The sequence below is a fragment of the Epithele typhae genome (assembly GCF_022376455.1).
Source record: "Epithele typhae strain CBS 203.58 chromosome Unknown BXZ73scaffold_11, whole genome shotgun sequence".
Taxonomy (NCBI): Eukaryota; Fungi; Basidiomycota; class Agaricomycetes; order Polyporales; family Epitheliaceae; genus Epithele; species Epithele typhae.
The window spans coordinates 154,794-174,564 of record NW_025954202.1 but is presented as its reverse complement, the minus strand read 5'-3'; the positions used below and the strand labels follow the sequence as shown (position 1 = coordinate 174,564).

Genomic DNA, 19,771 nt, shown 5'->3' with positions numbered 1-19,771 from the left:
GAGGCAGGGGTAGGGAATGCGGTGGGCTCCAGATGGGATGAGGCTGGGGGTTATAGGGGTGGGGTACAGCGCAGGGGGTGGGCTACGGCGGACGGTACAAGACAGTATAGGGCAAACGACAGCAGCTACTTCAGAACAACAACACAAACCAGATAAGGAAAGACACCGAGACACCGAGAGAGAAAGACACAGGGGGAGGGGAGGGGGGCCACGGTTCGTCACCGCTTGCTCTCCTCACTGAAGCTCTTCCGGCCGTGCTCGCTCTCGCTGCCCTCGCCCGCCGCCGCCATCGGCACGTCCTCCGCGCGCGCGCCGCCGCGGCCCGCCAGCCGCTTCATCCACCCGGGCACGATCCCGCCCGGGGGCACCGCCCAGCGCTCGGCGAGGTCGTAGTTCGGCGGGAGGACGCGGCCGCCGGAGGCCGTGCGGAGGAGCGCGGCGCCGCCGTTGAGGAGGACGTAGGAGAGCACGCCGGCGATCACGCCGTACGCGATGTTGTACGAGAGCGGGATGATGATGAGCGTGAGGAAGGCGGGGACGGCGTCGCCGACGTAGTCCCAGTTGATCTCGCGCGCGCTGCGGACGCCGGCGGTCGTCAGTTCTGGGGAGACGGGCGGAGGGGGAGGGAGGGAAAAGGGCGGGAGGGTACGCACTTGCGGATCATGAGCGAGCCGACGATGACGAGCGCGCCGCCGGTGGCCCAGGACGGGATCGAGGCGAAGACGGGCGCGAAGAAGATGGAGACGAAGAACATGAGCCCGGTCACGATCGCGGTCAGGCCCGTCTTGCCGCCCTCGGCGATGCCCGTCGAGGACTCGACGAACGCGGTCACGGGCGAGGTGCCCATGAGCGCGCCCATGGAGATCGAGAACGCGTCGACGCAGTACGCGACCGTCGAGTTCTCAAAGTCGAGCGTCACCGGGTCGCGGAGCCCCGCGAACTTCGCCATCGAGTACAGCGTCCCGGTCGTGTCTGCGCGCGGGAGGGAGGAGGGGGGTGAGCGGGCGGGGTCGCGTGCGCGGACGCGGACGCGGGACGCACCGAGGATGTCGACGTAGAGGAAGGTGATGAGCGCGTACCAGACCTTGCCGTTGCCGTAGTTGTACTGGGGGGGCATAGAGGTCAGCGGGGCGCGCGTGAGGGGTGAGAAAGGAAGACGGACGTCGAGGGCGTTGCCGATGTGGGTGAGGGGGCGGAAGGTGACGACCTTCTTGAAGAAGTCGAAGGCGGCGTCGCCGGCATCGGTGTGCGGGAACGCGGTGACCGACGTCGGGCGCGGCCAGGAGATGATCGAGGTGAGGAAGATGCCGATGAGGAGCGCGCCCTTGACGCGGTAGAGCATCAGGAAGACGGTGAGCAGCCTGCGCGCACACGCCCGTCAGCCCTCGGTGCCTCGCCGCGGATCGCACGCAAAGAAGAGACGGACCCGCCGGTGAAGATCCCGAGCCACATCGTGGGCGAGCGCATGACCTGCGTGCCGCAGTAGTTCGCAAGCGTCTCGTCGCCGACGGTGATGTAGTCCGACGCGAGGCAGCCGCCGAGCCCGACGAGGTTGGTCGTGTCGCCGCCAATGAGGCCGAGGCCGGACGGCGCTGCGGGGCGGCCGTGAGCGGGCGCCTGAATGATGGACGGGAGAAGGGAAGCGACGTACAGAGCCCGATGAAGGCAATGAACAGACCGATCCCGGCACCGACGGCCATGACGAGCGACTGCGGCATGATGCGCGCCAGCCACTGGCGGAGGCCAAAGATGGAGAGGATGAAGAAGATCCAGCTGAGAGGCGAGGGATGAGCGCGGTTTGGAGACCGAGACGCGCATATGCTCACCCTTCCATGAAGACAGCAGCCAACGCCTCCCTGTACGTGATGAATCCAGTCCCGTGGAAACCGACGACAGAGTACGTGAACTGCAGACAGATCCGAACAACGGGTTAAACCCCGTTCAACGTGCTGAGAGGCGAATAGGAAACTCACGTAGGCGTTAAGACCAAGACCTGGGGCGAGACCGACAGGGAGGTTGGCGAAGAGACCCATGAGAACGGAGGAGAGGCAGGAAATGGCCGCGGTGGTGGTGATGAGGTCCCGCCGGACCTCTCCCACACACGCGGCGTAGGTGGGGTCAGTAAAGCAGCCGTCGCCCGTGGGGCACTCGCAGGTTCCTCCGGAGTCCTGGATGATGGACGCGTTGACGGAGATCTGGAGAACACATGCGCGCGATTTGAGCGCAAGAAGCGCAAACGGAGGAAGAGAGGCTACGCACAATGTACGCCATCGCAGCCTGCGCGTGTGCACACAACGCGGTCAGCAGCCGCAGCGGACGAAGTGAGAGAGACACGGACCCATGTTGTCAACCCGGCGCGGATCTCGGTCTGGAGCGTTGGGGGAAGGAATGAGACGCTAGGCGGTCGCGGGAGAAGACAAAAGACGGACCGTGAACCGCGACCCTTCGCGCTCCTTGGGGTGGCCGGAGCCCTCGAGGCGGAAGTGCCTGCCGACGACGGAGTCCGCGACCTGACGGGGGGCGGGGAGCGGGGGGCGTGGGTAGATGCACGTGAGGGGGTCCGAGACGGGCGCACCTGAGCGTTCAGCCTGTCGATGAAGCCCACCATCGTGCAGCGGTCTGAGGGAAAGGGGAGGGGGAAGCGGGCTCGAGCGATAGAAAACTCATCGTTTTATCGGAGCGGGTGTCGGGGGAGAGGGCGCGATAAGCCCAACTGGCGCTGCACCAGTGCGCCTCCGTCGCGTCCGGCTCGCCGAGATCTCGTCGCTCGCGTGAACGGTCTTCCCGCCCGCTGCCACGGCCCCGGCGGCTGGCGCGAGCGATGACAACCAGCCACTCCACCGCAGGACTGAGCGAGCCTGTGAGCTCGCGGCACCCACGGCCCACGTCCGCTCGTCTCCAAATGGCCTGAACTCTACCGCTATCTCGTTTGCGCAGCGCACGTACGCCTTCCACAGCCAAATCCAACTCGGTGTGAGCATCGAACACCCTCGGCGGGCTCCGGTGGAACCGCGAAACGCACGCGGAATTCCTTAGGCTATGTCATTCCACCGTCCCTGGCGGTGATGCGCATCCGGCGGTGAGCATCCGAGGGCCCTGATCGACCATCCACTCGCGGGTCAACGCAAACCACCACTCCGACATAGCAGTACGCCCATGATACCCTGGCCACCTGAACTCGAGCCTCCTCGGCGTCCCGGACGTGCACTCCGTCGGACTCCACGCGCCCACAAGCTAGAAGCTTCGTCCCGCCGCCGCCCGCGCAGCAGATTCCACGCGCACACGATGTGCGGTGATGCATCACCCTCCTTCCGGCTAGCGTCGCAGACGACAGGTGCCGGTGCTGCACGCACGCACGCACGCTTGGCCCCGTCGCTCGTCGCACGCTCGACGGTTCTCTCGAGAAGATTTCGGCGCGGTCGAATTTTCTCTGTCGTGCGGACGGCCGGCCTGCAGATTGTATTAAAGTTCGCCCCCTGGCGCCCGAACGACTCTTCCAGCGGCGGCGCCACACAACTTACGTACCGGCGTTCGGGGCTCGGCTACGTTTCTGTCCAGTGTCCAGGAACTTCGCTCCCAGCCCATGTCGCCCGAGTACGCCGACTGTCAGACTACTCACCGCACTCCCATGCGCGCATGGAGCCTCTCGCGTCAGCGAAGCCCCTCCGCCTCCGCCTTCTCGCCTTCTCGCGTCGAACCCCACCTGCTGGCTTCTTCGAAGCTCGGCCTCCCCGCCTTCACTCACCCAGGCTCCCCGGCGCCGTGCTATTCCCGCCCCGAGCGTAGTCAAGGGAGCCATGTGCGGCCGCGTACCTTCGCGCACGACCAGACGGCTCCTCGATTATTCCTCGCACGCCTCGAGGCTCTCCGTCGTCCCGCCCAAATCTTCCTCTGCTCCGAGTACTAGTCGTCCCTTACAGACGCGCGTTCCGAAGTACGCACAAGTTTGTCCCAGCGGCAGTGCCCGGAGATTGCATCCCCTGGAACGGGACCTGACGCGGTCGAGGAACAGCGAGGAACAGACTCCGAAAGCATGAGACAACTCTGATAGGCCTTACGGATTGCGCGGTGCGCCACCGTGCCTCTGAGCATCAAGGTCCGAATGCGGGTCCGCTCGTCGTGTGAGCCCTCGTGCGGTCAGAACTTGAGCCCTTCTGTCGAGAACATAACCACGATGCAGACCCTCGGACAGCACGGAAGAGAAAGTAAAGGGTACATTATACGAGTGTACTAGATCGTGAGCACATGCGCGCATGGCCGTCAATGCGTTTCTATGGTATCTCCACGCCAAAAACCGAGGACGAACGCCGACGCTCACTGCGTCTTTTGCTTCCCGAACGAGTACGCCTCCACCTTCGCCTCCGCCCGCAGACCCTCCTGCTCCGCCTCGAGGATCAGCTTGCGCTCCATCGCCGCGAACTCCTCCTTGGTCAGGTTCAGCTTCTTCATCGCCGTCACCCGCTTCCGGTACTCCCGGTACTTGTCGTCCGTCCCGAACAGGCGGTCGAACCACCGGAACGACGTCGAGAAGTTGTTCACGAACGCCATGTGGTGGAAGTCGTGGTGCTCCGCCCCCGACCAGAACGGCACGATGTGCTGCAGCGACCACGGGAAGTCGTACCCCGAGTGCGCGTCCACCGCCTGGAAGAGCCGGAGCGTGATCCACAGGTAGACGGTCACGATGTGCAGGTCGTGCCGGAAGGCGCAGTAGAGGAGCGGGCCCGCGATCGTGCCCGTGCCGAGGATCATCACCTCCGCCGGGTGCGCGTACTCGGCCGCGAGACCGAAGGGGGCCGAGTACGTGTGGTGGATCTTGTGGATGTGCTTGTAGAGCGGGCCCCAGTGCAGGGCGCGGTGGGCGAAGAAGTGGAACATGTCCTCGAAGAAGAAGAAGAACGCGAGCTGGACGAGCTGCGACTGCCACGGCGGGAACGGCACCTGCCACGTCGACATCCCGAACATCTCCGCCATGGGGTGGAAGAGCCAGATCTGCGCGCGACGCGACGCGTCAGAACGCGGGAGCACGTGAGAGACGCGTGACGGGGGGCACGTACCACGGGGAGCTCGACCATGAAGTGGGAGAAGAGGACCTGCTTGGTGCAGTCCCACTGCTCCTTCGCGGTGGGGACCTTGTTCGGCTGGAGCTTCCACCGGTTGAAGTAGGGGATCGCGTCGACGATGATCCAGGGGATGCAGCGACCAAAGTACACGATCTGGCAAACCGCGATCGGACGCGCGCACGGGCAAAACGGGACGCGGCGTGACGTACCTCGTGCAGGAGGAAGCTGGCGAGCCCGGTCGCAAAGATCGGGTTGTCCCAGTAGATGTACCAGGACGCCCAGAGGGCCTCTGCCCAGTTGAGCTGGGAGAAGTCCGTGCTGGCATACAGCTGCGTGGCGGTCGGGTTCGTGGTCGAGTTCATGCTGGCCGAAAAGGGGGTGGGCGCGGGGGCACGGCGGCGGACCAGAGGATGGGTGACGAGCCGTGCAGTGGGCCGAGGCGCGTCGTGGGCAGAGGAGTGACGACGAGGACGAGGTCGCCGTTGGGAAGCCTGGAGAAGCGCAGGCGGGGGTTTTATTGGAGTGACCGGTGGTCTGAGCCAGCGGTCGTACGATCGGCTATGGGAATTTGTGTCCCCCGCACGTGCCCCACCAGCTCTCGCTCCGCCCGCCATCATCCTCTGGCCCCCTCTGGCCCTCGCTCGAGCCGCGTTCGAGCTGCGAGCCCCGTGGCCCAGCTTGTCCAGCTCGTTCACAAAACATAAAATCGTATGAGGCCCCTCTGATTGCGAGGCGTTCTAGAATCTAGGCGCCCATCCGTCTGTCACGAGTGTCCTGAACGGTACTCAGCATGACGCAGAGTGTATGGCTTTTGGTAAAGTGACCGGAGAGGTTGTTTTGCGTGGCAGCGTACTTGAATCAAGGACGGCAGATCGGAAAAATCACGTACTCCTCCCCGCCGTCGCAATTCTCCAGAAGCTCAGAAGACCGATGGGAGAGCCACTAGAACAAGGCAATAGTTGGGACACAACATGACTTTGAGCTCCCGAAATCAACGTTTACTCGCGGTCAACCATACGGGTGTTTCTGGTCCGACCCGTCACAGCCCGTCACCCGAGCGTAGTTTGGATCCTTTGTCCTCGTCCACCTCGAAACACCCTGGCTTCCACCGCGGCAGGTATGTTGTACTACTAGGCCGTCTACAGTTTTCCAGAGGCGTGGCCTCGAGAGTTCACATGTCCATGTCACTTCCAGGGAGATTTATCTTCCTGAGTGGGCTCGTGCGCTTCAAGTGTAGTAGCCCCCTCAATGGGCCCGGAAACATGCTCCCAAGGTCGAAGGCCCCGCGCCCCGCGTTTCGGGCCGCCGACAACGTCGCCTTGTCTTTCCGCTCTACACTCGTGTCCCCGACCCCCGACGCGCAGCGGAACCGCAGAGATCACAGTCCCGACCCAAGCGTGCCCACTCCTGTGCGCAGGGACCGTTCGCCATCGTCCAATTGCAACCTCCACGCCCCGCGCTCTCCAATGACGGCATGGGTCCCAAGAACTCGGCGAAGACCTCCTCACACGCCCCCTCGCCCTCGCAGCCGTTTGCTCCCACCGGAACAGGCTCGAGCGCGCGCGCGCCGCGGAGGCCGGTGGCGTCGAGCTCGCGCGCGCGGTCCAGGTACACGTCGCGCGGGTCGTCGATTATTCACTGCGTCTGTAGACCTAGATTAGCACGATTTCTAAACTATAGCCAGTGCGTACAACGCCGAAAGCAAGACAACGCGATTGCAAAGCGAAGGGGCGTGCAAGCCGTCCGTAAGTTCCAAATCCACCTATCCCAAAACCGTACGCGCGAAAGACCGTGCCACCTCAGACGCAGCTTCGGTCGCGGCTCCCGATGCAGCCGCCGCCGTCAACAACTCGGTGACGCCAGTCGCCGTGCACTCAAGCATCAACTTGATCTCTGGTTGTCCGGGGTAGAACCACGCCGTCAGGGCCTGCAACGCACACCGTCAGCTCCCAGCAATCCCCATCCATGTGCGTAGCACGACTCACGATCATCACGTAGAACACGATCATGATGAACCCCTCCGCCCAGTTCGTCTTCGAGTCCGCGGTGACGTAGTTGACGAGGAAGCACGAGCCGACGAGGATCGCGACCTCGAAGTAGTCGAACAGCAGGTGCATCGGCCGGCCAGTGAACCAGCCGAGGAGCACGACGAGCGGCGTCCACCAGAGCGTGAACTGGATGCTCAGGTCGATCGCGCGCCCCTCGGCGAGGATGGAGGGCTCGATGTGCTGCTTCTTCTTGTGCGAGCGGATGCGCCGCTCGAGCCAGAACACGACCGTCACCGTCCCGTCCGCGGAGTAGGAGACGACGGGCAGCAGGATCAGGCCGAACCACCTGCGAGAGGCGCGTGAGCGTGAGGAACACGGGCGCCCCGGTCCAGAGCGTCGCACTCACTCTGTGGTGATGTTGCTGCCCTCACGCACGCTCTCGATGCTCTTCACGAGCAGCCCCGCCGTCGCAGAGAGGAGCGCGACGACGACGAGCAGCATGACGAGGCACGCCCACGGGTTCGTCAGCGGCTCCTCTTCCAGCAGCCGCAGCTCGTGCTCCTTGAGCGCGTCGTGCTCGTCCTCGTGGAGCGCCAGCGCGTCGCTCTTCTTCCCGGTCGGGTTGTGCAGGTACTTGCGGGACTGGATGTACCTGCAGACGCGCGTCAGCGAGCTGGATCGGCACGAAGGAAGCGACGCACACCAAGATGAGCAGTATGGCGAGACCGCGGCTGATTTTGAGGATCTCGCCGCGTGTGAAGTCGCTCACGACCGCGACGGAGAGTTCTTCGTTGACAAAGACCGGGGTAGGGTTGTTCCCGCGATCAAGCGCGGCAAAGAACGCAGTGGGCAGCAGGGTCGCGAGAACCCTTCCTTCGCGCGTGAGTGTTGTATGCATTCAGAGAAATGCGCGACCCACCCCATGAGAAGCAGGGACTGGTTGAGACCCGAGTGATGCGACTGCAGTACTTGATGCTGAATCTCCTTGCCGTTGACCATGAAGGAGGTACCGGGTATAAGGAGAAGATGGAGTAGAATGACCCCCACCAGAGTCGCTTGCAGTAACCTCAGTCTGACCGGAATCGTGAGATACGACGCAAAGGTGAATAAAGATGGGCACTGACTCGCACTGAAAGAGCAGAGCGATCGCTAGAACGGCCTCTACAGCGCTGAGGTACGGATGAGTGCATATCTCGCTTTTCGAGCAAACCGATCGGTACTTACTTGTTGAGCGTGATGATCAGCAGATCTCCAAACTGCTTTCCCAGATACAACGTCATCTGTTCTCCTCCCCAGTCCAGCATACCCTCCATAGGGATGATGGAGAGAAAGCATACTGCGCGAGCGCGTCAGAGTCAGAACGGACCTCCTAGTCATTAAAAGCTGTAACTCACGAACAAACACGACGGCGCTGTTCCACTTCAAGTAATGCGATATCCACGCCACGGGAACGACCGCGAACAAGATGTTCAGATCTGCCAACCGTCGGTGAGTGCCACAGACCGCAGTCAATCCCACACTCCAAGACTGACATGAGGACTTGAGAATGTTCCCGACACTCTCCGCCCAGCCCGGCACCCTCTTCCGCCCCTTCCCGCTCAGACGGTACCAGAATCGATGGCCGGCACTCCTCGCGGCGCCATACGCCGAGCGGTACACCGCCGCAGGCGATCGTGGCGCCTGATCGCCGCCGTGCGTCGTCGGCGGAACCGTCAAATGTTCTGGGATCTCGACGTGGAGCGTTTGCAGCGAGTCCATGGACGGTGAGTGTACGCGCATGGTGTGGGCAGGTCGCGGGCGTTGCATCTCCATGTCCTTCTCGAGCAGATTCCCTGCGGGCCCCGCCGGATCGTTTGATGACCCGTGGAAGGACCGGTGGTCGTCATGCTGCATGACTCTGGGCGCTTAAAATGAGATCGAGTGGGGGCTGTGCCACAAGGTCGACACACCTTTAGGAGAATGGCAGAGATAGTTCGAGGACAACAAGTAGACTACGGCCCAGCTGAGGGGGAAAACGAAGGAACTCCGAAGGGCGAGGCGACGGGAAGTCTGTGGACCAGATCTTTAGAAGAGCGGGGGGAAACCAGAGGAGGGATGGCCAGATCTTATAACAGTCCGCGGCGCCAGCCAGGTTGAGATCGGAAATTCGCGCCGGCAAACGTTGCCCCCCCGGACCAAAGACGGGCAGTACACCCCGGTCCAATCTTGCGCTTATCGGTTCCACGGTGACCCTACCAAGCCCTACCAGTGCCGACGCGGAAGACATGAATGCTAAGTGATAAAGAGCGAGTACAGTTCGGAAAGCAAACTCTACTAAGCTCGAGTCCGAATCGGCCCCCGAGGACGGCCGGCGCAGCAGCCGCTGGGCGCGTGGGCGGCTGGGTAGCCTTAGCAGCGAACATTACGACCCCGCCGCAGCCAGTCAGATTTGATTCTCATGGCATTTCAGGTTGACAGGGGAGTGCTTGTTGTACGCGTTTGTTGGAAAAGGTGCAGCAGCAGTCGGAGATGAGGTTGCGGGGGCATTAGTACTATGGGCAAGCGACCGGGGGAGCATTTCTACGCGCCATTGCCGACTAGTTCCGAGATCGCGGATAGCACCCGAGCGTTGACCTCGTTCCACGCCATCTTGCCGGGAGTCGTTGGAGTACTTGTTTCAGCCGGTTATAATCGAAGGTATGGTTGCGAGCCGAATGCGCTGTTGCTTCGCAGAGAACGTTAAGACAAGGGCTGTGGGTCGACAGGGTCGGAGGGGAAAAGGCGCGGGCGGCAGTGGCGTACAGACGATTGCTTATAGGTTTATGAAACTCCGAAAATCCCGGTATTCGAATTGTAGTGGACAAATTCCCACCCCGATATCCCCTCTCCCCAGCTGCCAAGCCTTTCTTCTCATCCGCCCCGCGGCCGTCTAATCCGCCTTCTTCACGAACCTCCCGATACGGTGCCACCACAAGTTCTCTTCCGGGTCGTCCGGCTTGCCCCACACGCTCGCCTCCGCCCACGTGTCCATCGCGGCCACCCAGACGTGCGTCGGGCGGTCGAGACAGCACCCGTCGAACGCCGCGCTCCAAATCGGCGTCCACGCCTTCTGCCACCACCCGACGTCCTCGCGCGGGCTCAGCACGTGCTCGTAGAACACGAAGGTGCCCCCGGGGCGCAGCACGTCGCGCACGAGCCCCGCCAGCGCGCGCTCCGGCTCCGGCACCGAGCACAGCGAGAGCACCGCAACGAGCGTGCCCGCCGTGCGCTCGCCCCCCAGCGCGGAGGTGATGAGCGCCGTGTCCCCTGCGCCGTATGGGAGGATGAGCAGCGTCCCGTCCTCCTCGGCGAAGCCCGCGGAAGCCGCAAGCCTGCGGATCTCGGCGTGCATGCGCTCGTTCGGCTCGAGCGCGACATATTTGGTGACCTTCGTGCGGTCGAGATGGAGGGCCGTGTGTCCGAACCCTGCGATATCAAATGCGATTCAGAACTCGTGTGCGAGGCTGAGGACGGGACCGCCAAACGCCTCCGCGTCGTGGGGAGGCGGCGTTGATAACGAAAAAGTGCCCCTCACCTGCGCCGATGTCGACGACGACACCGGAGGCGTTCGCGGTGATGAGTCCCTGCTTGATGTCGCGCGTGTTTTCGTCACTCCCAGGCCCCATTTGCGCCCAGACGTGCGTGAAGAAGATGCGTCCGATCTCGCGGGGACGCAGGAGGAGGAGCGGGTTCTGCAACACAGCTCGGAGGGTGGGTAGGAACGCTATCTGGCACGCCATGGCCAGTTGCGACGCAGGCTCGAGCGCCGCGGAGATTTTCATGGTAAGGGTGGGGGGTGAGGTAGTAGGGGGTGAGGTTGGGAGCAAGACGAGGCAACCTCCAGTTGACCCCCACAGACGAACTTGTTTCTCAGTCACGGCTGGTGCGCCGTGACCTCCCACGACGAAGTGGGCCAATCCCAAGGGGCGGAGGGGGCGAGCACTGCTGACCAATTCGCTCTCCGACTGGCCGGAGGACATCATGCCGAGAGGTGGTTAGTTGCTTCTTCACCGCGAGACACGACTAGCGTCGGTGGCGCATGGACTATTATGTGCTGCATCTGAGCACTTACCCTTACCGCGTATTTTCTGAACGGGCTAGAACATTCTCAGCTCGGATGAAAGAAGTCTATAGAATTCATGTTTGGATCCCTAAGATACGTCTACCAAGCTTTTCAACATCCCTCTGAATCACAGCGGTTACCGCACTCCTCACTCTCGCGATCTCTATTGCCGCCTCACCGTCCCCTATGCCGTGCAATGCCTGCGCTACCGGTCCGTGCAGCCAACCACTCATCGCAACTTCCGCGCTATGAGTTTCTTGGGCAAGTCGGACCGGATCACCAAGCCCGCCTGATGTGCCTCGAGGCGCTCCGGGTATCCCGCGCCTCGAGATGAGCGTCGACAACGTGTCACGAAGTTCGTCTGCGAGAACGGGCTCTCCAAAGGTGACGCTGATGTGCGCTCCCCTTTGAGGGATGTATTTGTACGGGAAAGATCGTCCTTCGGGCATCAGTTTGTCAAACCCTACGAGCAACGTCAGCTGCAGATGGTCGACGAATGCGCACAACTGCCAACCTGTGATCCACATAGGAATGATGATAGGTGCGTGTTGTGCTTCCATGATGACACGACCACTGGAATATCGTCGTCAGCTTCAAAGCCATGCACACTATAACCCCGTAAAAATGACTTGTGTAGAGGCTCAGGACCGTGTCATGCTAGTGCCATCCAACATGGAAGTGCGAGGCCCTCTCAGACCAGCAACATGGTTTAAAATACCGTGTTCGGGGGACAATAGTCTGATAGTGGACCAGACAAGTACTGCGACAGCACGCACTGTTTGCGCGGGTACGCGCTTTGTGCGCGATCAACGTCAAACAGACGAGATCCTTCAACTCCGGCCAGTACGTGGACAAACCAAGGGAGTGATGGAATAAGCAAGCTGCATCCCGCAGCCGCGGGTGCAGATGGACGAACGCGCCGAAGTGCCCCAGTCTGTGTCCGAGACTCACAGCTCCAACGCACCCGATTCCCACCAGCGTGTCGACGCGAGAGGCTAGATAAGAAAAAGACACTTACACGCCCCACTTGAAACGTAAGAGCTTGCCGGCCATTGGACTCTTTGGGTCGCACGAAGCTGGGTTGACTTTTCCTTCGCTGAAGAAGTGAATCTACATGCTCTTACATGAGAACCGGCGAGCCCGACACGCGTGAAGACTGATTGCACGTACCCAGTCCCCCTGGTTTAGCCTTTGAATCGCATCGTCGATGGCGGGCTGGAAGATCCCTTTCCCCCTGAACGTCTCGATGACTTGGCCGGCCCGGAAGAAGTGAGAGAACATACTATCTGACAAAGCAGACGGACTGAGCAGCAAAACCATTGACTAGAATCGAGAACACGCACGGGTTCGTGAAGATGACGTCCGACGCGCCCAGAGTCCACCGCGTCATACGCGAGCAGTTCCAGTAGTGGCTTAACGGGAGAACCCCCCAAGCTCCGGGGTCATCCAGGCTGTGTGTTTTATGAAATGAGTCTTCTTTCAGTTATACTAACAAAATATCTCTCACGTGGAAATGTGATTCGCCACTGTCGAGGTAAGTCCGCGCTCAGCACCCGAATGCACACGTTGGCGGATCGAACTCACCAGTAATGATTCCCCTCCCATTACTGCGTTCGTCGTCGGCCAGCGCCTTCTTCAAGTTGTCGAGACCATTGACCGTTACGGAGGCGGAAGTTGCAGGACTGAGGAGGGTCTTGCTGAAGAGGCCGATCGTGCTGACTGTAAGCCTCGAAAGTAAGCTCATGGACGGTGAGACCGCCCCCGTCTCTAGCACCTGAGGCAATACCAGTAGCAAGAAGGGGGGGCTGGGGGCTAACGTATCCAGCCGCAAACGGAGAAGTGAAGGCAGGGGAAGTGGCGAGAGTCGTTACGCGCGTCGGCTTGGCGCAACTCGGAGTCTCGGAAGACGGTGCCGCCCAGCTTGGCGGCGCGCGTCGCAGGGGCGCTCCGCCGCGCGCTGACCGAACCTCGCAGCACCCCGCAGCTGGTCATCATCTTCGCGGACGCTGCCACTCCGCGCGCATCGACCCCACCCCCAGTCTGTCACCCAAGCCGGTGTTGTCGTCCTCCCCAGCGGACGCGGCGTCCTCCCTCCCGCCTCTCCCAGTTCCATTTCCGGCAGCGACGTTCTCGTGGCCAACATTCGTTAGAGGATCAGGTTCTCGTCCAGGGTGAGTCTGAGATTGCGTTGTACGGCATTGGTTTCGGGCTCGACCGGCCGCCCCCAGTTGGTCTCGTAGGGCGCAAGTACTTCGCGGGGCGCGCGAGGATGCCGGGTACATGAGGCGGCGGTGTGTGCGAAGCTTTCCTCCTTCTCTTGTTTTAAACACGCCCGTTCATCGAGCTCCGAAGTCTATGCGCTTCATCCTGGGTGTCCGTGAAGTCTGCGAAGTCGCTGACAATCCCGCTCTCTAGGTGGCCACGCTTCTTCAGGATGTCGCTACTCCAACCCTTGAAGCGCACAGGCGCAGCCTTCATCGCTGCAGTTGGCCGCTTGGACAAGTCGCTCAATCCAAACGATACCATCAACCGCCTCCGCCAGCGCGGTATCTCAGCCGCGGACATATACTATCTCCCACCAATTGCCCTCTCCTTGTTCTGGGTATACATTCTGGATGGATTCCCGGTCAAGCTCATAATACCCATAATCTACATACTCGCCCTCCTGGTCCCCCTCACCTCGCAATTCTTCGTCCCGGCGGGGCCGATCTTCCTATACCTCCTCAGCTTCTTCGCGTCAAAATATATCCCCCTGGAGTACCGGCCCAAACCCTCGGTCGTGCTTCTGCCGACATTGGAGTCCGTGTTGTACGGTGCGAACGTCTCAGACATCCTCACGCGCTTCACCCACCCCATCCTCGACCTTCTCGCCTGGATCCCATACGGCGTTGGGCACTATGTTGTTCCCTTCGTAGTCGCAGCCTTCCTCTGGCTCTTCCGCCAGAAGGAGGTGCTGCATTTCTGGGGAAGGGCATTCGGGTACATGAACCTCACCGGAGTCCTCATCCAACTCGTCTTCCCATGTGCCGCGCCCTGGTATGAGCTCATCTACGGCCTCACCCCCGCCGACTACACCATCCGCGGCTCCCCCGGCGGACTCGCGCGCATCGACCGCCTCTTCGGCTCGAACACCTACACCTCCGCCTTCTCCAACTCGCCCCTCGTCTTCGGCGCCTTCCCCTCCCTCCACGCCGCGGCCGCCACCATGGAGGCCCTCTTCATCTCCCACTTCTTCCCGTGGACGACCAAGTGGGTCTTCGGCTACGCCGCGATCCTGTACTGGGCGACGATGTACCTCACCCACCACTACCTCGTCGACGTCGTCGGCGGCTCCTGCCTTGCCGTCGCCTTCTTCTACCTCCTCCTCCCCGACACCCTCAAGCCCGTCGCGGCCGCGACCGCGCCCCCGGGCGGCGCCGGCGCCGGCGCGTTCCGCTCCAAGTACGCGCTCTACGACCTCGAAGAGCCCCGCGGCCGCGACCGCAGCGCGCGCGGCGGCAGCGGCGGCGCGATCATGCGCGACGTCGAGGCGTACGGCCTCGACGAGCTCTCGGATCGCGAGAGCGACGTCGACGAGGTCGACATCACGTACCGCTCCCCCGTCCCGCCCACCGACGTCCCACATTCGGCCGTCCCGCTCATCGGTGGCGGCGAACGGGGTGGCGCGGCGTCCCCGACGAAGAAGAGTCATCGGCACACGGCAAGCATCGCTAGCCTCATTCGGGCGGAGGAGCGTGGGGAGGAGGGATGGAGCCCGATTGGGGGGTCATTTGCGTTCCCCCCGACGCCAACACGAGCGCAGGCACCAGAGGACGGACGGGCACGGGCGTAGGGACGAAAGTAGATCGGCTGTTTTGTTCGTAACTCAGAGCGTCTTCTGTCTATGAATGAACAACGTATTACGGAGGACCCGCGGTTCACTCCTGTGGAGGAGACGTGGCGCGCGGACCACGAGGTGCGCGAGCGCGAGCTCGAGCGTACACGAGCGGGTCCGGCGCATACTTATTCTACTCTACCTTTCGACACATTCGCCGTGTTGCACCCGCGACGTGTGTACGTGCATGCAGCTCGTCTGTTTGCACTCGTTGATTGGAGCACGACGGAAAGGGTGCCGCGCGAAGCGCGGCGACGCTTGTACATCTAAACATGATGAGTTTCGCTGTGTGTGTCGAAGTCCGAAGAAGAGCCACGGTATTTGAAAAAAGGAATCTGACAAACTCGTACATGCTCGGAATGAGGATCGAACTCATGACCTCAGGATTACCCGTTAAATACGGTCATACTGTCGTATGAGACCTGCGCTCTAACCAACTGAGCCATCCAAGCTGAACACAGCAGAGGATTTAATCAGTCCAGTGCAACTGACTGGAATAGATGGCGAGGGCTCCTACCACTGAGGCTAGAATGGCTTCTCATGCACAACTCCACCCCAACCTCCGCATGCGGCCCCGCTTCCCGGACGCGAACTTCAAACATGCACCCGGCCGGAGGCCTGGTTGCTTCCCATCACCCATCTTGGGCCCACACATCATCCAGTCAGTCGCCACAGTGGTGAAAACAATTACTTCCCCAACGCCCACCTGGGTCCACCGTCCCGCACTGGCATGGATCAGGGTGGAAGGATACAGTGTGCTAACCGTCTGTGAGTTGGTTGTTGGAACTTGGATGGATTAGGGTGATCTAAAGTACATATATGCAGCAATCCGCTGTGTTTCGGCCCAACTTATCTCCCCGTTGACTGCTCCATCGTCACCACCTTGATCTTCAACGGGGTGGTTGGTCGCCACTCATTCGGGAACCGAACGCGCAGGGTAATCTTGACGCGCCTCTACAGCCCGGATCTCCACTGACCCGGCCCTTTAGGGCGGAAAACAAGCTCCGACATAGCTGCAACAAATTCAGCATACTACGGCCGAACTGAAATGTTCGGAAGAGGTGGCATGCTCGGCACTTCACAATCCTGTTCAAATGAGAGTGCGTACTATCGGTAACGATGCATAACCATTCATGCGTGAACACCTGTTCTCGAAGGTTGAGGCAAGCGTTACCTGACCCGGCGTTCCCTGGATACGAGGCTGATGGCATCCCTTCGGCATCGTAGGCGTTGTACTGCTCAATCTCAGCTCATCGTTTCCGGTACTGGATTTTTGGTCCACGGCTTCGCCACCCTCGAGTTACCCCCGCATCCGAAGATCAGTTCCCCCCTCCTAACGATGAGGTATATGTCTTTCGCTTCACGCTCACAACTTTAGCTCACATGCATAGCTCTTCTGCGTCAAGCGTTTCTCGTGTAGCTCGAGACCAAGGTGCCACTTTTGGGGCCCGCGACAACCGGTATTGCTCCTGCGGTCCTAGACGAAGGTGCTGCCCATACGACTCCAAACTCAAAGTCTGCGTCACAAGATCATTAAATTAACCTCCATCCTACGAAATGTACCCTTCGATTCTTAGTACTCTTGGTTTGATGGTCCCCACTGCCGAGTTTGTGAGCCTTTTATGTCCCATGGTGCTTATCATCACCTCGCTAAACTTTTGCGAAGCTTCTTGTATCTAGCAGAGTCGAAGGCGTCCAGGGAACCGAACCCTCCAGCCCTCCAGCCCCAGTCCTTCACCTCGGCCACCTGTCCCCTTGAGCACAGACAGCCGTCAGTCTACCGCCATTGTGAAGGACAAACCCGTATACTTCGCACCCAACACCAGCTACTGCACAAGCGCCGATTTCAAGCCCGACGCAGCATCCGCCCACACCGGCGTCAGCTACCCTCGATCCCGTCTCACGGACGGCCTAGTCGAAGGCGGACTCACGGCTCCCCCAGAGCGTGAGCACAACTCCTGACATGTTCTTCAACGGTGACGGGCCCCAGAAGTTCCCGGGCGCTGAGGCACGACGCAAACCCACGGCCATAACGCATGACCTGACACTTGACCGAAGTATTCATCCAGTTCGCCGTTCGGGCTCTCCTGGACACCCGGCCCCATGCTCGTCAGGTGGTGGACCGAGCGTCCGATGCACATGCTCTTCGGTGCGTCACGCGGTACCTCTCTCGGTTGCGTAGATGACTGACGGTCGCCTGCCTTGCTTGATAGATTATTTCTCTTCCTTGAAGCGTGCGTGCTCGTCAACCACGTCGTCGTCGACCCAAAGGGCTCACCTCGACGCCATGGTTCTACGCAATGATTGTAAGTCTCTATCCTTCACCTTCAAACGATTGTCACGGGCGAGGTCTGGTCGTGTACATCTCTAGGCAGGCAAGGTAACACGGCCTGGTTCTATCCCGGGCAGCCGCAAATTGCAGCGATGCTCAACTGCTCCGGGAGCGTCGCAGTACTTAGGCGTGGCCAACGGCATACGAGACTTCCCCCGAATTTCCGCAACGTGTTATTTGTCATGCCCCATGGATCAAGTCATTTGCATCGCCGAAATTACGAGTGTAGACACACGGCGTTCATAAGTACCCGGAGGGTGGCATTGCCCGCCGACGATCTTTTACGACAGGCCCATGTTTCACTGATACTCTTTTGTCGCCTCGCTTCGGAACAAAGTGGCACCGAATCCCTTCAAACATGACTCGATGAGCTCGCGGCAGAACTTTGCTTGCAGTTTTTCTGAAGGGGGCGCTCGGAGGTGGAGCGTCAACGACTTCCGGCATGGCATTAGGTTTGGCAGTTGGCTCGGCAAAACCTAACCTCCGTGAAAAAAATCTTTCTGCCGTAGGTCAGTTTGGAGCGTGCCGATTCCTGCCGAAGGTCCAGAGGAGCGAGTTATCCATATATAGGCCCCCGCAGGTAGTCATCCTGGGTCGAAGATGATTCAAAAAAGTCGTGGTGCTCACTTGGGTTGGTCGAGTCCTTGATATGCTCGGACCATCATACGCGTATCAAGCATTTCAACGTACCTCGACATTTCGGCCTAAGAGAATCTGGTGCGGCGGCACTGGGCCCTACAGGAGTCACTTTAACTCACTTAAACGTCATCTGCTGCGTTGCATGTGTGTGGCTCCGGGCTGACCGGACCCATGATAGTCGCCACTAGCGTCCCGAGGTTAACTTCAACTCTAAATTTCATACTTGGTCTTATTAAACACTCGGGAACAAATAGAACACCGGATCTCTGACCACATGAACTGTTCTTTATTATTTCTTCTGTTTCGAGACTCCGCTAGGTCTTGCCAATACGCGACTGAGGCCATCTAGCTCAGTGGGACATGTCGAGCGCGTTCCACGAATACTGTGGCGGTGATTGAGAGCGCGCAGGATGCTAGGATTGGTGTGAACACGTCAAAAACACGCCAATAGCTTACATTCCTCGCCCTCCCCCTTCAGTTGACCTGTGAATAACCAACGTCTCCGTCGACGCTCTCCTGAAGCCGCACGATCCTCTCCAACATCTTCCGCCCGCGCGGGTCGAGCGTGTCTCGGAAGCGCTCCTCCTTCATCCACCGCAGCCCGTGCTGCAGGATGTTCCGGGCGCGCGCTGGGCCGCCGCGCACCTCCCCGATGCACGCGTGCAGCGTGATGCGCTCCTTCGTGTGGTCGTACGCCGCGCAGTGGAGGATGTTGTTGTTGTAGAAGACCGTCTCGCCCGGCTGGAGCGTCACGCGCACCGCGCCCGGCATCGCGAGCGGGTCCTCGGGCGCGTCCATCGTGCAGGACCGGGCGCGCTGCGCGGGCGTGCGCGGTGCTTTGTGCGAGCCCGGCACGATGAATAGACACGCGTCTTCACGGAGCGCGCTGCAGGCACGGCGGCGATACGGGTGAGGAATGCGGCGGTGCAGCGGAAGCAATGTGGACAATGGGAGGAGGAAGAACGTGAGTCTGCGGTAGAGGGAAGGAGGGCGTGGACGAGACGTACGTGTTCCATTGAACCTGAGGGTCAGAAGCCAAGTCAGAAGCCGTCACTGCAGGGGGCGAAGAATCGACGGAGTCCGGAGATTCACTCACTCCGTGGTGCCACACGGCGAGAGCCTCACGTTCTTCCTCTTCTGTCGCAGTCTCCCGTACATCGTCGCGGTGCCACCGCAGTGCAAAGGAGTGAGAAGTGGGGTTAATGAGCATATTGAATAGTTCTGTGTGCACTCCGTGTTAATATCCGCTTTTTGACGTATATCCAGAGGGGGGGGGGGGGGTAATTTGAGCGCATGGACCGATTGTGGAGTACGATAGAACTTTATCCACGCGCACCATGCAGACGCTTTGTCCACAGGCTCGAAGGACACGTACGATACCCAAGAACAACATTGAGGACTCACCCATCTGGAGGTCATCTTCTCCACACCCCATCAACTGTTCCACGACATCGAGGAGCGCATCGGAGGTGTACCAGCGCGCAAATACCGTTTCGCCAAGGTCGGGGTGCATGAGATGCTGCACGCCCCACGAATCCGTGTTGCTATCGTCGAAGGGCGGAAATTGGCGGCCGACAGTGCGGCGGTGTGCCCACTGGCCCGCACGGGTAAGCTTGATAACGTGCTTCGCGGCATTTTCGAGGTTAGAGAGGTGATCGGAGGTAACGAGACCTGGGATGATAACGAAGCCCTGCTCGTCGTAGAGCTGCCTGAGGGTAGGAGAGGGTCCGACGGTCATGGCGAGCACAGAGGAGCTATGCGGGAGGTCAGAGTTTGGTTCAAGAGCGGATAGCAGAT

At 60.6% G+C, this 19,771-nt stretch overlaps 7 protein-coding genes and 1 non-coding gene across 8 annotated transcripts; 1 reads left to right on the top strand and 7 right to left on the bottom strand.

The window, feature by feature from the left end:
• Positions 1-218: 218 nt before the first annotated feature.
• On the bottom strand, positions 219-2,608 carry BXZ73DRAFT_43505 (xanthine/uracil permease; the record flags this gene model as incomplete). Its single annotated transcript, XM_048019159.1, has 12 exons — positions 219-576; positions 654-972; positions 1,042-1,105; positions 1,163-1,361; positions 1,427-1,592; positions 1,652-1,773; positions 1,827-1,906; positions 1,974-2,195; positions 2,260-2,277; positions 2,339-2,368; positions 2,430-2,510; positions 2,576-2,608. The coding sequence occupies 12 exons, from the start codon at positions 2,606-2,608 to the stop codon at positions 219-221; spliced, it is 1,692 nt and encodes a 563-aa protein (XP_047879967.1).
• Positions 2,609-4,314: 1,706 nt separating this feature from the next.
• Positions 4,315-5,422, bottom strand: BXZ73DRAFT_75848 (C-4 methyl sterol oxidase; the record flags this gene model as incomplete). Its single annotated transcript, XM_048022295.1, has 3 exons — positions 4,315-4,989; positions 5,055-5,213; positions 5,270-5,422. The coding sequence occupies 3 exons, from the start codon at positions 5,420-5,422 to the stop codon at positions 4,315-4,317; spliced, it is 987 nt and encodes a 328-aa protein (XP_047879966.1).
• A 1,400-nt stretch (positions 5,423-6,822) lies between these two features.
• Positions 6,823-8,806, bottom strand: BXZ73DRAFT_43395 (uncharacterized protein; the record flags this gene model as incomplete). Its single annotated transcript, XM_048019139.1, has 9 exons — positions 6,823-6,987; positions 7,046-7,394; positions 7,455-7,700; positions 7,750-7,917; positions 7,968-8,120; positions 8,173-8,217; positions 8,273-8,384; positions 8,443-8,523; positions 8,581-8,806. 9 exons carry the CDS (start codon positions 8,804-8,806, stop codon positions 6,823-6,825), a joined length of 1,545 nt encoding a protein of 514 aa, XP_047879965.1.
• A 1,150-nt stretch (positions 8,807-9,956) lies between these two features.
• On the bottom strand, positions 9,957-10,848 carry BXZ73DRAFT_88877 (uncharacterized protein; the record flags this gene model as incomplete). Its single annotated transcript, XM_048025106.1, has 2 exons — positions 9,957-10,492; positions 10,602-10,848. 2 exons carry the CDS (start codon positions 10,846-10,848, stop codon positions 9,957-9,959), a joined length of 783 nt encoding a protein of 260 aa, XP_047879964.1.
• A 355-nt stretch (positions 10,849-11,203) lies between these two features.
• BXZ73DRAFT_43352 (acyltransferase-domain-containing protein) lies at positions 11,204-12,873 on the bottom strand (the record flags this gene model as incomplete). The annotated part of the gene is made up of 6 exons (XM_048019130.1): positions 11,204-11,592; positions 11,644-11,702; positions 12,148-12,239; positions 12,300-12,411; positions 12,473-12,602; positions 12,714-12,873. The coding sequence occupies 6 exons, from the start codon at positions 12,871-12,873 to the stop codon at positions 11,204-11,206; spliced, it is 942 nt and encodes a 313-aa protein (XP_047879963.1).
• A 690-nt stretch (positions 12,874-13,563) lies between these two features.
• Positions 13,564-14,961, top strand: BXZ73DRAFT_99258 (PAP2-domain-containing protein; the record flags this gene model as incomplete). Its single annotated transcript, XM_048027952.1, has 1 exon — positions 13,564-14,961. One exon carries the CDS (start codon positions 13,564-13,566, stop codon positions 14,959-14,961), a length of 1,398 nt encoding a protein of 465 aa, XP_047879962.1.
• A 393-nt stretch (positions 14,962-15,354) lies between these two features.
• Positions 15,355-15,455, bottom strand: BXZ73DRAFT_t58. Its single transcript has one exon. It is a non-coding gene; the product is annotated as a tRNA-Met (tRNA).
• A 2,993-nt stretch (positions 15,456-18,448) lies between these two features.
• BXZ73DRAFT_43488 (uncharacterized protein) lies at positions 18,449-19,712 on the bottom strand (the record flags this gene model as incomplete). Its single annotated transcript, XM_048019158.1, has 4 exons — positions 18,449-18,860; positions 18,982-18,995; positions 19,071-19,195; positions 19,379-19,712. 4 exons carry the CDS (start codon positions 19,710-19,712, stop codon positions 18,449-18,451), a joined length of 885 nt encoding a protein of 294 aa, XP_047879961.1.
• Positions 19,713-19,771: the final 59 nt, after the last annotated feature.